The 13,886-nt window shown below is 35.2% G+C and overlaps 1 protein-coding gene across 6 annotated transcripts in view; it reads left to right on the top strand.

Moving 5' to 3' along the window:
• Nucleotides 1–13,886, top strand: part of LOC127174903 (protein quaking) — a 125,296-nt gene that overhangs the window by 49,194 nt on the left and 62,216 nt on the right. For all 6 annotated transcript variants that reach the window (XR_007828924.1, XM_051125568.1, XM_051125566.1 and 3 more), the window contains exon 3: nucleotides 13,528–13,644. Coding sequence is in view for 5 of the 6 variants with exons in the window: in XM_051125568.1 (XP_050981525.1) it covers nucleotides 13,528–13,644 (117 nt within the window). In the remaining variant the exon portion in view is untranslated. The remainder of the gene's footprint in view (nucleotides 1–13,527; nucleotides 13,645–13,886) is intronic.

Here is a 13,886-nt window from a genome sequence, read left to right as displayed (position 1 = left end):
GATGTGCAGCGTACACTGTAAAACACAATTTGTTGAGTCAGCTTAAAATAATTTGTTACCCTGCTGCCTTAAAATTTTAAGTTCAATCAACTAAAATAAGTTTAGTCAACTTGAAATGTTAAGTTGTACTAAGTAACAACTTAGATATTTGTGTTTGCTAAACTTAACAGATAGGCAAGTAACCCAGCTGGCTTAAAATTTTAAGTTGATTCAACTCAAATATCTAAGTTGTCACTTAGTATAATTTAACATTTCAAGTTGAATAAACTTTTTTTGAGTTGACTGAACTTAAAATTTTAAGGCAGCCAGGTTACAAATTATTTTAAGTTGACTCAACAAATTGTTTTTTACAGTGTACCTGTATTTCATGAACCGTAAACTGTAGTGTTAAAGAACACTACTAGCTGTCGCTTTGTCTCACACACACAAAGATACAGAACGAAAGAGACTTGCGTACCATGCGGAACTGACGCGCTTCATGTAAACGATATTATTTGCTGTCTTTTAAGAACTGCCGGTTTCTCCGGTAGTAGGCGGAACTAATGCAGAAAAGGCAATCTCATTGGCTGGTGCTCACCTATTATCATCCCTGTTTTGATTTCAGCAAATCAGAGCGAACGCAGACAACGTGATTAATGTTTATGAACCCAGCAGCTCATTAATCTTTATTGCGTTTTATATTGTTATTAGTAGTAGTAGAATTTATAGTAGTTTTGTTACCTAAATTGTCATAATGTAATATTATAATGCTTGACTGACTTTCAGATACTTAAAACTGTGCCATTAAACTTTATATATGTATAGTAGTCAACATTTAAAGTGGATGAAAACCTTTCATCAAAGTTGTCCTAAAACCAAAACAATAAGTAACACAAAAATTACTTTCCCTGGTAATTAGTTACTTTTATAATAATGTAACTCAGTTAATTAACTCAGTTACTATTTGTAAGAAGTAACTAGTAGCTAATTACTTTTTTAAAAAGTAACATGCCCAACCCTGCTAAAGATGCGCAGTGAAGGATTAGTGCTGAAAAGGCGTTGACAATTATTTTTGCGCCAGACCTTATTGAATATGCATTTGTGGGAGTTTCCCTTTCAGACGTAAAATTTACAGGAGGAGAGTATTCAAATGAATTATGCAACACGTTTTGCTAACGTTTGCGCTTGTCATATTACTGGCATTTGCACCATTATTTAACTCCCAAAAAAAGCATGTCAAACTATTTTGCGCTTGAAATGGCTGCAATTCTCATTGGAGGCACTGCAGAGAACAGAGAGCATGTGGTAGAAGTGAGAGGATTTTTTCCATGCGTATTCATTTATTTGGAATGCCAGAAGAACATATTATACGAACATATCGTTTGCCAAGCCATGTTATTTTTAATTTGATTCATGAAATAAAAGATGACTTGCAACTCTCAACTAGGAGGAGTCACGCAATACCAGGTCTATCAAAACTTCTAGCAAACCTTATTTTTTTGGCCTCCAGTTATTTTCAGTGTAATTTGGCTTCTTTATTTCTTTATTCTTTATTTGCGACTATGCTAATTTACGCTGTGCTTGGTATGTTGCGTTGGTCAATATGTAAATGAAAAGTTGCATCTGTGTTCTTTAATTCACACATTGTTGGTAAATCACTGGCAGAAATTTCCCCTCATATCGGTGCTGTTTTGGCCTGTTTAGTAAAACTCCATAATAACGTGTAGCAGATCTATACAGGTGGGGAGGTGGAGGGTTTCAGAGGAACTCTAAAAGTGCACTGTAGAATGCTGTAGTGCAGTGGTTCTCAAATCAAGTCCTCGGGACCCACTGCTCTGCATATTTTGTCTCCCTTATTTAACACACCTGATTCAGATCATCAGCTCATTAGGAGGGAGATCCATGAACTGAACTGAGTGTGTCAGATAAGAGACATATACAAAATGTGCAGAGCAGTGGGTCCCAAGGAGAACCACTACTCCAGTGAATGCTAACCAGCCATTTAAATATAAAGCAGCAGGCTCATTGGCTGCATATGCAACATGAATCAGCTTGTGCCAAGTAGTTTAATTCTATGAATGTCAATTAATTGTTACTTAATGGTTACAACACATGATATTATTGTTTACATAATATACAGAACCAATATAAATACAAACAGTAAATACCTGGAAAGTGTGTATTAAATTTTCTCTTTTTTTCTTTAAACACTCCTCGATCCACTGTAAATATTATTTAATTACTTGCATTTTTTTTAAAAAAGCACATTTTTGTTTTATGTATTTTATAATAGCAAACTCTGAAATATACCCATACCCCTGGTTAGGAGTTCATACATATCATAGTATATTATAGTATATTACATAGCATAACATTGTAACCAGTAGACAGAAAAATCAGGATAGAAAATTATTTTATTTCTTTCCTTTTTTTAAAAAGATTAAAAGAAGAGCACATGGAGACTTAAGTCTCTTTCTTAACTCTTAATGTTCTCATCTCCTCTAGCTAAGGCGTCTAATTGCGTAAATTTCAGTCTGTGTCTCACACAAAGCTGTTGTGTGGCTTCTGGAGTCTTGGCAAATAGCCCACTAGTCATGTGAACTACTTGTACGGTACCTTTATGGTGCTTTTCCGTTCTTTTTTAAAACCTTGAAAGCTTCATTCATTGTAATTGCATGGAAAAGAACTACTAGCTTTTGTGTTCCACGGAAGAATAGAAAGTCGGGTTTGTAACGACATTCGGGCGAGAAAATGATGACAGAATTTTCATACCCATTCAGAATTCCTTTAATGCCGGTAGAAACATCTACGAAATTTGGACTCTGCTTCCATAAACCTTTGTGGGCATAAACCCAGCACACACACACAGACTAAGAGAGTGAAATTAGACAACCACAAGGGAATCGGCCAATCAATACCACTCACGGATCATCAGCACAGGAAGCCGTGATAAAACATTTGAGATCAAGTGTTGTAGATATGGAGGCATACACACGGTTAGACGTCTCTCTTCCTCTCCGCCAGTCCCCCGCCTCTCGGAGAAGAGATGCGCCCTCCTTCCCCTCCCCTTGTCCTGCACAATAATGAAAACAAAAGACATCCTGCAGCAGGGAATCAGAGCGCAGTGCTATTAGAAGCCATGCAATAATTAATTTGCCTATTACCAGAGCCGACTCGTTTATCTTCATAAGATAATGCCGTCACTCCCAGTCTCTGGCAGACTCGCATGCGCTCTGTCTTAAACGGCCCTAATTACGTCCCCGCTGCCTATTTTATTGTAGTTGATGGAAAACACACTTAATCTCCACTGTGCAGAATGAGTAAATAGGCCCCAGCCTTGAACAGCAGATATTAGAGATTCCATTAAAGCCCAGTGCTTTTTTATGTGGCTTTTGGTTTGGGTGCCGGAGCACTAAAGAGCTGAGGTAAGGTGTACGCCGATGAGGCAGATAAGTCAAGCTGTCTTTAGCCGTTGCATTTTCTGCACACTTCCAGATATAGAGGGAATTTTTAGTGTGGAAAAGGCCCGGTGATATGATTATACCCACCGGTCGTGTTTAAATTTATGACTGGCTTGAAACGATCAGTCAGTTTGTAATGTCTTAAGTTTAGAAATGGTGTGGATTGTGGTTTGCTGTAGTGGTTTGGGCTGCTAACTGAAACTAGAGGAGGTTTTATTGCTCTGAGGTTGCTCTTTCTCAAGAGACTTCATGGAGTTCTCAGTTTCAAGTGTCAACTTTGTCCCAAATTTTACTGCTTTGCTCAGTAGGCATTACATGAATGAAACTGTTGACCAAATATAGAACTGTCAAATGAATGTGGATGGCATGGTGCAGATTTGTATGAAAAATGTTGGAGTTCATATTGAAATCTCTATCTTTCAATTTGAGCACAGATTGAGATTGTTGAGATCTTTTCAGAAACTCTATAGAAGCAAATATGAGAATAATGGGGTCTTTTTCTTTTCCTTTCATCTCACTGACTTCTGTGAAAGAGAAGCTTTATAAGGGATAGTTAAAGATTTACTCACCCTCTTTTCATTCCAAAACCATGAGACTTTCATACATCTTCAAAACTCAAATGAAGATTTTTTTTTTTTTTTAATAAAGCAGGAAATTTCTGTCCCGGCTTTGAAAGTCCATGCAACCAAAACTTTGTTGCTTCAAAAAAGTTCATAAATACATTGTAAAAGTAATTTAATTATTCTTCTTTCAAGCTTGTTTGCGCTTATGTTTACCATATTTGATGTGCACTGATTAATGTTTGTATGTGAATAAAAGCCTAAATTAATATTCATCATATAAAGCAAGACATATTGATTCAAATAAAAATATAAAGGTTAGTTAGAATGGACTCCATTAAAATATATTCATCTGTGTTTTTCCAACAAGTACGAAAGTGGGTTTGGAACAAAATGAGCAAAAGTAAAGGACAGAATTTGTATTTTTGGGTGAACTATCCTTTTAAGTCATCAATTATTTATCCCTGTATTGTTCCAAAGCTGACTTCTTTCCTCAGTGAAACACAAAAGAACATATTTTTAAGAACATTCATTCTGTGAAAGCATACAATAAACTGATTCACTGCAGTCAGAAAGAATACAAGAAGCAGCATGGAATCATAAAATTATCCCACATGACTCATGTGCTATATTCTGAAGTCATATGATAGATTTGTTTGAGGAACAGACCAAAATTTAAGATGTTGTTTGCTTAAATTTGTATGATTTGTCACAAGTCATACAAGAATGAATGCCAGTTGGATAGACTTATCCATGCAAGCCAAGAGAGACTGTCCCTATCATAAATGTACTGCATTTTGCTTTGCCAAGATGCAAGATGCTTCACCAGACAAACTGCCTTTGGTCCTATGGTCCAGCATGTGCTGAGAAGGGTTGAGTGGGATTTAAGAAGGAAGGGAATGTTGACTGTGACCCAACGGAGGACGCAGCTGCTACCCTGATCACTCAACAGACCCACAGAAATGGTTTAATGGGCACTACACACACTCTTAAAGATAAATCTCTAGAAGGGGGGGTTTCACAGCGATGCCACTGAAGAAACATTTTGGGTTCCCAAGAGATCCTTTCAGTGAACTGTTCCAAGAAACAATTCAATGACCTAAGGAATCATTAAAAAGAACCTTCTGTGCAGTGGAAAGTTCCATGGATGGAACCATTGGAACCATCAATGCCAAAAAATAATCTTGTTTTTTAAGCGTGTAGACTTTAAATATTAAGTCTCCAAAAGGGGGGTTTTCACATTGATACCATAAAAATAAAGGTTCATTTTTGGAATCAATGGTTCCTTTATCATCCATAAAACTTTTCCACTGAAATAAAAAAGGGTCTTTAAATTGGCTTTTGATTAATAAAAGGTTTTTCACACTAAGAAAATAATGGTTATTTTAAGAACTGTTCATTGAAAGGTTTTTTGAGGAACCCAAAAATTGTTTCTTGAATGGCATCATTGTGAAAACCCCACTTTTTAAATTTTTTTTTTTACGAGTGAAAAAAAAAAAACCTTCTGTAAAAAAAAAAAAAAAAAGCCATTTTTTTTCCTCATGTGAAGAACATTTTAATAATCTAAAGAGCCTTTCTTCATTATAAAGATCCTTGAGTGCGATGTCAAGGTTCCATGGATGAAATCATCAATGCCAGAAAGCAATCTTAATTTTTAAGAGTGAAGTCTAATATTTTAAAGATAACGTCTCTAAAAAGGGGTTTTCACAGCATAGCGCACTCTTAAAAATAAAGGTCCTTTATTAACATCAATGTTTCCATGAAGAATCTTTAACATCCATAAAAACTTTCCATTGAACAAAAGGATCTTTATAGTGGAAAAAGGGGACCTTTAATTAATAACATATTCTTTACACTTAGAAAAAATGTTTTTTTAAGAACTGTTCACTGAAAGGTTCTTTAAGGGACCAATTTTTTTATTTTTTTTTTCAACGCCATCACTGTAAAAATGTTGTATTGTTGGGCTTTTTAAATGGACAGGACAGTAGCGATATGACAGGAATGTACTGGGCGGAGAGAGGGGAGCAGGATCAGCAAAGGACCTCGAGATGGGATTCGAACTCGGGTCACCGCAAGCACAGTTGTGCTATATGTCAGCGCACTAACCACAAGGCTATTGGCGCTGACTTGAACATGTATTTCTAAGAGTGAAGAACCTTCAGTGAACAACGCTTAAAAGAGCCATTTTTTTCTTCATGTGAAGAACATTTTAATAATCTAAAGAGCCTTTTTCCTTATAAAGAACCTTTCAGTGTGTGATGTAAATGTTCCATTAATGTTAAAGGTTCTTTACGGAACCATCAATGCCAAAAAAGAACCTTGATTTTTAAGAGTGTAGACTAATATTTTAACAATAAAGTCTCTAAAAAGGGGTTTTTACAGCGAGCACTCTTAAAAATAACAAATCATTATGAAACCTTTCCATTGAAAGGTTTCAAAAAAGAAACTTAAGTGTGATGTAAAGGTTCCATGGATGGAACCATCAATGCGTAAAAGATTTTCAAGTGTGTAGACTAATATTTTACAGATGAAGTTTTCAAAAGGGGATTTTCATAGCAATACCACAGAACACTCTTAAAAAAAAGGTCATCAGTGGTTAACTGTGAAATAACTGTGAAAAACCCACTTTTTGAACATTTACTTCTAAGAGTGAAGAACCGTCTTAAATATGAAGAACATTTTTAATAATCTAAAAGGTGGGTTTCACAGCGATACCATAGAGAACCGTTAAAATGGGTTCCTCAAAAGACTTTTCAGTGAACAGGTCTTAAAAAAGCCATTGTTTCTTCATGTGAAGAACATTTTGTTAATCTAAAGAGCCTTTTTTATTATGTGTGATGTAAAGGTTCCATGGATGCCAATAAGGAACCATTATTTTTAGGTATTCACACTAAAATACTTTATTTAGTTCACAGTGGCCTATGCGTCCTCATTTCTGTACAGCCTCACACAGACAGCACCTCCCACACAAACAGACACATCTCACGCTAACCTATTCACGCAAGCAAATATGCTCCGCGCATCGGCCTCCATCCATTGCCCTGACATCACCTGACAGCGAGGAAGATGAAAATTTAATTCATCTTTTCTTCTCGTCACTCTCTACAAGAACACACCTAGACACTCACACAACCCTCTTCACACACTTGCATGCAGACATTCATCAAAGCATCAAAGGAGCTTTGTGAGACGCGCAGCAGGAGCAGGCCCACACAAAAGGCGCAGGTACAAGAGAGCGAGATTGTGTGCGTTTGATAGGAGAGCTTCGGGTGACAGCCGGTGAGTTGAGAGGTGGGGAAGTGTTGCATCCATTCAGGTAGGCGAGACGCTGCTGTCACTTACGCTTTTGGTGCGCGCTGTGCGTGAGCAGACGCAGAGTCTGTGTGTGGCGGCTACACTTCCTGCTTTTTGTCTTTTTTGGGAGACAGACTAATGCGATATATATACGGCAGCAGTGTTTGTGAAAGGGGAGTTTAAGCTTTCAGAATCAAACGTTTGCATTCTCAAAACATTTTTTTTTTTTACTAGAGTCAACATGAAATCCAAACTGACCCCATTTACTTTCTTAATAAATGTCCCTGATCTTATTCAGGATGATTCATCAGTGTGTTTTATATGCCCATTTGCCCATGAAACAACTTTTTTTGAGAAAATAACATACAGACTGCGTTTATTTGATACAAAAATTATTATATATTGTGAAATATTATTACAATTTAAAATAATTGTTTTCTATTTGAATATATGTTAAAATGTAATTTATTCTTATTTATATATATATATATATATATATATTTTTTTTTTTTTTTTTTTTTTGTTAAAACCATAATACATTTGTTTCGGGATACTTTAATGCATTGAAAGTTCGAAAGAACAACATTTATTTTAAATATAAATTTAAAAGTGTTATTATTTTTTAATCTTACATGTATCATGGTTTTAAGGAAAAAATATTAAACAATATACTGTATTCATGGTTGCTGAAAATTCAGCTTTGCCATTACAGGAATAAATTACATTTACAACATCCTTCCTGAATAAAAGCATTGTTTTCTGATTCATTTCTGTAATTTGCAATGCTTTGTGAAATCACTTTTTTTTTTTTTTTTTTTTTTGGCATTTCATAAAAGATATTAAATGCTCCCGGAACCAAGATATTAAATACTGCTGAAAACGTGGGTGGATACTATTGCGTTTCGATATATGTCAACAATTAAATGTGATGCGAATACTGTTTAATGTCATCTTTATGAATAGCTTCAGATTTAGATGATATATTGACTTTAACGGTTACCCGCTAATGAACCCACTGAATTCATTATTAAATGTTTAAAAGATGAGGCGTGTTAGATAATTTTTATGACATTTTATAGTTTCAAATGCAGTCCAAATCACTATATGTGAAGGACACTGCAGCAGATTTTTCCCATCAGGGGATACCCGCCAGCATCTCTGAAACCCAACAGCTGAGTAAAGGCGAGTTTTTTCAGGTTTGTCCGTATGTGTCTGTGTTCAAGTGCTCTCACCAGGCCCGAGCGTCACATAATCCAGACGGAGAGCGGAGGTCATCCGACCGTCTGTGAGACGCTACGGAGAGCTGTGTGTGTAATCCCGGCAGATGTGTGAATACGGCAGGGAGACGGCGGATGTATAATTTGCGCCTGCTGCTTTCGGAGTGAAGCCGTTCCTTCTGGAGTCTCTCGCGCTGATTACTCGATCTCCAAGGGCACCTTGGAAATTCGCCTGTGCAGGCCTGAAGAAAAGACTTTGATTTGATATACCGAGCAGTTTTCCATCACATTGCGACAGCGGCTCTGAACATACATGACCTTTGTGCTGGCTTGGCTTCTGAAAGGGCTTGTTATTTCTAGTGGCGGTCCATGAGGGCATTTTCCAGGCAGCCTCATATGTATATAAATATCAAGTATCAAGTAATCTGTACAGAGTGCTTTTTTATTTCTTTTATGTTTTTTCCCTTTTATATTTAGTTTATATTTAGTTTATTTATATATTTTCCATTTTTAGTGGAACATTTTTTAGTTTCTCTTCACTTGTTGCATTAATCACAAGCAGGCTTAATGACACACTCGTGATACTGATACTTTTCTACCTGTAATGATGATAGTTTTTTTTTGTGCACATTGTGCAAATTTAATTTATTCTCTCTGTTGTGCAAGCATTGTAGATGGAAATTATATTTCATCATTTGAATAGTAATTCTAAGTGGTTAGTTTACTATTCAGAACTTCCTCTGGCATTTGTGCAGTGATTAAAACCTGGATTCATTATCGCATGAAAGAGAAAATATAACATGTATTTTATACATTAATTGCATTGCATGCATTAATAAGTAGTTTATTCATGATAATTTTAATTATGTTCATTTTACAGGAGGCTCAGCCTCCGTTGCCTCTTACGCAACAGGCAATGGTAAGTTATTTGCATCTCTAACTGAAAAAGGAAGTAAAAGCAAAGTTATTACCCAAATTCTTACCCAAAAAACTGCATTCAGGGTTGCTGGAAATTTAGCTTTGCCATCATGGGAATAAAATATATACACTTTCTAAATATATACATCCTTGCTAAATTAAAGCATTTATTGTTATAAATAAAGTATATTATTATTATTATTATTATTATTATTATTATTATTATTATTTAAATACTCCTGTAAATACTGCTGAAAAAGTAGGTGGATACTATTGCATTTCAATATGTATATGTCATATATCAACAATTAAATGTGATTGAATCCTGTTTAATGTCATCTTTACAAATAGCTTTAAATTTAGATTAAATATTGACTTTGTTATTCACTGATGAACCCACTAAAAGATGAAACGTGTTGGATAAGTTTTATGAGATGTTTATAGTTTTTAGATTTTATAGTTTTATCAGATTATAAAGACTTTGAACTTTAGAACTTTAAAACATTAGTATAGTATAATTTAAATATAGAGTTGTTCCAAAAGATATTTCTATTTGGATATCATGGAAATGAGAATGACAGCACTTGTTAGTTCAGAAATATAATTAATTACACATTTTAATTACACCTGTCCAAACCAAGCTAGTAATTGAGAATTGTAATCCATGAGGGCATTTTCCAGGCAGCCTCATATGTATATAAATATCAAGTAACCTTATGATCAAGTGTAATTCAGGAACAATCCATCCATCTATTCTCCAAACCATTTATTCTTTATAGGGCCGTGGGGCTTTTTTCCAAAAAGTTACTAATGTCATTACCACTGTACACAAAATCGACATAATCACACATAGTCAAAATCATCTGACTGATCAAGATCAGATCGTTATTTTATAAGACTAGGATAAACATTTTAACAATGATAATGTTTGATATTTAATCTCGACTGTGTTTTTAGACATCAGACACTTTTGTTTAACAATGATTTATTAGCGTGTAAAAGATGCCATATGTGTATTGTAGTAGGTTTATTAATAACCAAAAGGTGGAGTGACAGTCATCTTTTTTGTGTACATGCAGAATAAAAACACACCCGCACGCACACAATTTTTATTTGAAGGGTGAACGCACACGCATACAAATGTAATGCACGCCCTTGTGCTTTGTGCCTCCTAGTAAAATTTAATTGCTTCTTTTCATTCATATCCGCAAGCCTCTTGGACAGGGATGAAGGGTGCCAAAATAAAAAAATAAAAGCTGCACAAACACATACTCAGTGACTGTGTTTTACCAGTAGTCGATTATGCATGGAGTCAGTCATGTGAAAAGAGCATAGCGTCGGAATACCAAACACACTGATAAAGCGGACCCCGAAGGCTTATTGATTAGAGCAAGAGGCCTGTAGTGTAAAATGGGATTTTACAGAACGCAAAGCTGCATGCCTCCAAAACAAACTGCTGCTCTGCACGTCACACTGACTGTATTAGAGTGGAGTTCCCTAAAGGGAAGAAAAAGATGCAACATGCAAACGTCCTAAAAAATGAGGAGGAAATTAGTGATCGCATGACCGTACAGTTCCATGCAATGATTATGAAGTATGAGGAAATAACTGAGAGTTCTGGGGTTATTGAGTTACATAATCTAAAGTAACTGGTAAAACATTTCCTGTTATTATCAGTGTTGAAAACAGTTGTGCTGATTAATATTTGTATGCAAACGGTACTTTTTTTTAGGATTCTCTGAATAGAATGTTCAAAAGAAACAGAATATTTGCAACAGAAATATTCCATCGCATTATAAATGTATTTACTGTCACTTTTGATCAGTTTAATGCACTTTTATTTCTTTAAAAAGTACTGATCTTTTCAAAGTAATGCATCACATATCACTACAGTAAGGTAAACACATTGCTTGAGAAATATAGTAACCATAGAACAGAATAACAATATGGTGTAAATGAAAAAATTTCTTAAGCAGCAAATCAGCATATTAGAAGGATTTCTGAAGGTTCATGTGACACCGATGCAGAAAATTCTGATTTGCATCACAATAATAAATTACATTTTAAAACCTATTAAAATAGACAATAATTGTTTTAAATTGTAATAATATTTCACATTATTACTACTATTTATTACTGCTATTAATACTGCTGTTAATACTGCTGTTATTTTATTATTATTATTATTATTATTATTATTATTTGACAACATTTTAGTATAGGGACACAATACCTAAACTTAACAACTACCTCACTAACTACTAATAAGCAGCATATAAGAAGTTTAGAAAGGCAGGTTTTTATTTATTTATTTATTTATTTTATGGCTTGTTAATAGGTCATACTTTAAATTCTCCAGTTCTCACTATTTTTGATATTTATTTGTTTTTATTTTTTTAAATAAATGCAGCCTTGGTGAGCATTAGACACAGTTGGTCTAATATGTGACCCTGAACCACAAAACCAGTCGTAAGGAGGTTTATTATTATTATTTTTCAAAAAAGGATAGGACAATATTTGGCTGATATACAGCTATTTGAAAATGTGGAATCTGAGGGTGCAAAAAAATCTAAATATTGAGAAAATTGCCTTTTAAGTTGCCCATAGTCCATAGCAATGCATATTGCTAATCAAAAATTTAGTTTTGATATATTTACGGTAGGAAATTTACAAAATATCTTCATGGAACATGATCTTTACTTAATATCCTAATGATATTTGGCATAAAAGAAAAAATTATCATTTTGACCCATACAATGCATTTTTGGATATTGCTACGAATATACCCGTGCTACTTAAGACTGGTTTTGTGATCCAGGGTCACATATTATAAGTATAACACAACAATATTATAACTGTAACACAAACTCAGCCACATTTGCATTACATATTTAGTCATTTAGCAGATGCTTTTATCCAAAGCGATTTATAAATGAATTGTCCAGTTCTCCAGCATGACAGTCTACAGCTCGGGCCAGAGCCTTTGACCGACAGCCTTCGGGTCAGTGCTGATATACCTGATCGATTAGGGTGAATAATTGGTGGCTCTTATCTTGTCAGAGGCCCAGAGGAGGCGCTGGCATATGGGAGGCTATCGGCTGCTGCTCTCTGCACATTGTCTGAGTCCCGGCTGATGAGCTTCACGATAACACTTAGGCAGCCTGTTCAAATAAAGGACCTCCCAGGGAATTTCATTCATCCTCTTTAAACCATTTCACGTGTCTGTGATCACTTTTAACATTACATTTAACACTCCCAGAAAATACAAAACTAGACATTCTGCAATTTGAAATATATTCTATTTTAAAACATCATTGTCCATTATATATATATCTCACCCAAGGACAATGCATAAACATTTCAATAACCCTGAGTAAACAGATGCGTTTTCAATTGCGTTTTGAAGGTGGATGAGATACAGTTTCACTGAGATGCTGGGGGAGGGATTTCCAGTATGTACTGTAGGGGTCAAGACTCTGAAAGACTGTCCATCACTCTCCGAAAAAAGGTACAAGAGCTGTCACTGAGGAAATACGAAAACCTTATTTGCCCCTAAAGGGTGTATGTTAGTACCTTAAAGGTGCATATTACTTCCTAAAGTGTGCATATTAGTATCTAAATGGTGCATTTTAGTGCCTTTTGAAAGGTTAACGCACGAGTGACAGCTTTTATACCCTTTTCAGAGTGTATTTCTAAACTGTCACCAGAAAGCCTAAGAGTAGAAAGCAGGAGAATGAGGATAATTCAGATCAGCCAAATATTGTGTTGCAAGACCATGAAGGGCTTAAAAATGCTAATTCTAATTCTTTTACTGGGAGCCAGTGTAGGAGTGATGTGTGTGTGTGTGTTTGTTTGAAATTATGAATTACATTATTAATAACTCTAAATATTATGCGTAATGCTCCCTGCAAAATATTGGTTCATTATATCCTGCTACTTCACGCTATAGGGAAGGAATTCAAAAGTAACATGAAATGTAAATGTTATAGTATTGTTGATGCAAATTGTGACTTGTCAGATGCCAAAGTGTATATATCTTTTTTCACTTCATCCGGACGCAGATGCAGTGAGTGAGATGTGTGTGTTTGTGTGTTGCAGTTTAATTTTGTGGGCCGGATCTTGGGCCCGCGGGGGCTCACAGCCAAACAGCTGGAGGCAGAGACAGGATGTAAGATCATGGTGAGAGGGAAAGGCTCCATGAGGGACAAAAAGAAGGTAAGAGCTACAAACACACACACACATGCACAAACATTTACTAACACATACTTACACACTTATAGTAAACACACGTTCATAAAGACTTTTTTTGTAAGTATACAGTAACAAAGCACTTATAGGGGTCAACTCAAGGAAAATTTCTTACATTTTTCTTCTTGTCATTGAGATGACTAGAAGAAAAAGTCTCAATTCTCTTGAGACCCCTAAATCTTTAGCAAACTGTTAGTTTATAGTTAATT

This window comes from Labeo rohita, chromosome 13 (genome assembly GCF_022985175.1).
Source record: "Labeo rohita strain BAU-BD-2019 chromosome 13, IGBB_LRoh.1.0, whole genome shotgun sequence".
Classification (NCBI taxonomy): Eukaryota; Metazoa; Chordata; class Actinopteri; order Cypriniformes; family Cyprinidae; genus Labeo; species Labeo rohita.
This window is presented reverse-complemented; position numbering and strand designations above follow the sequence as displayed.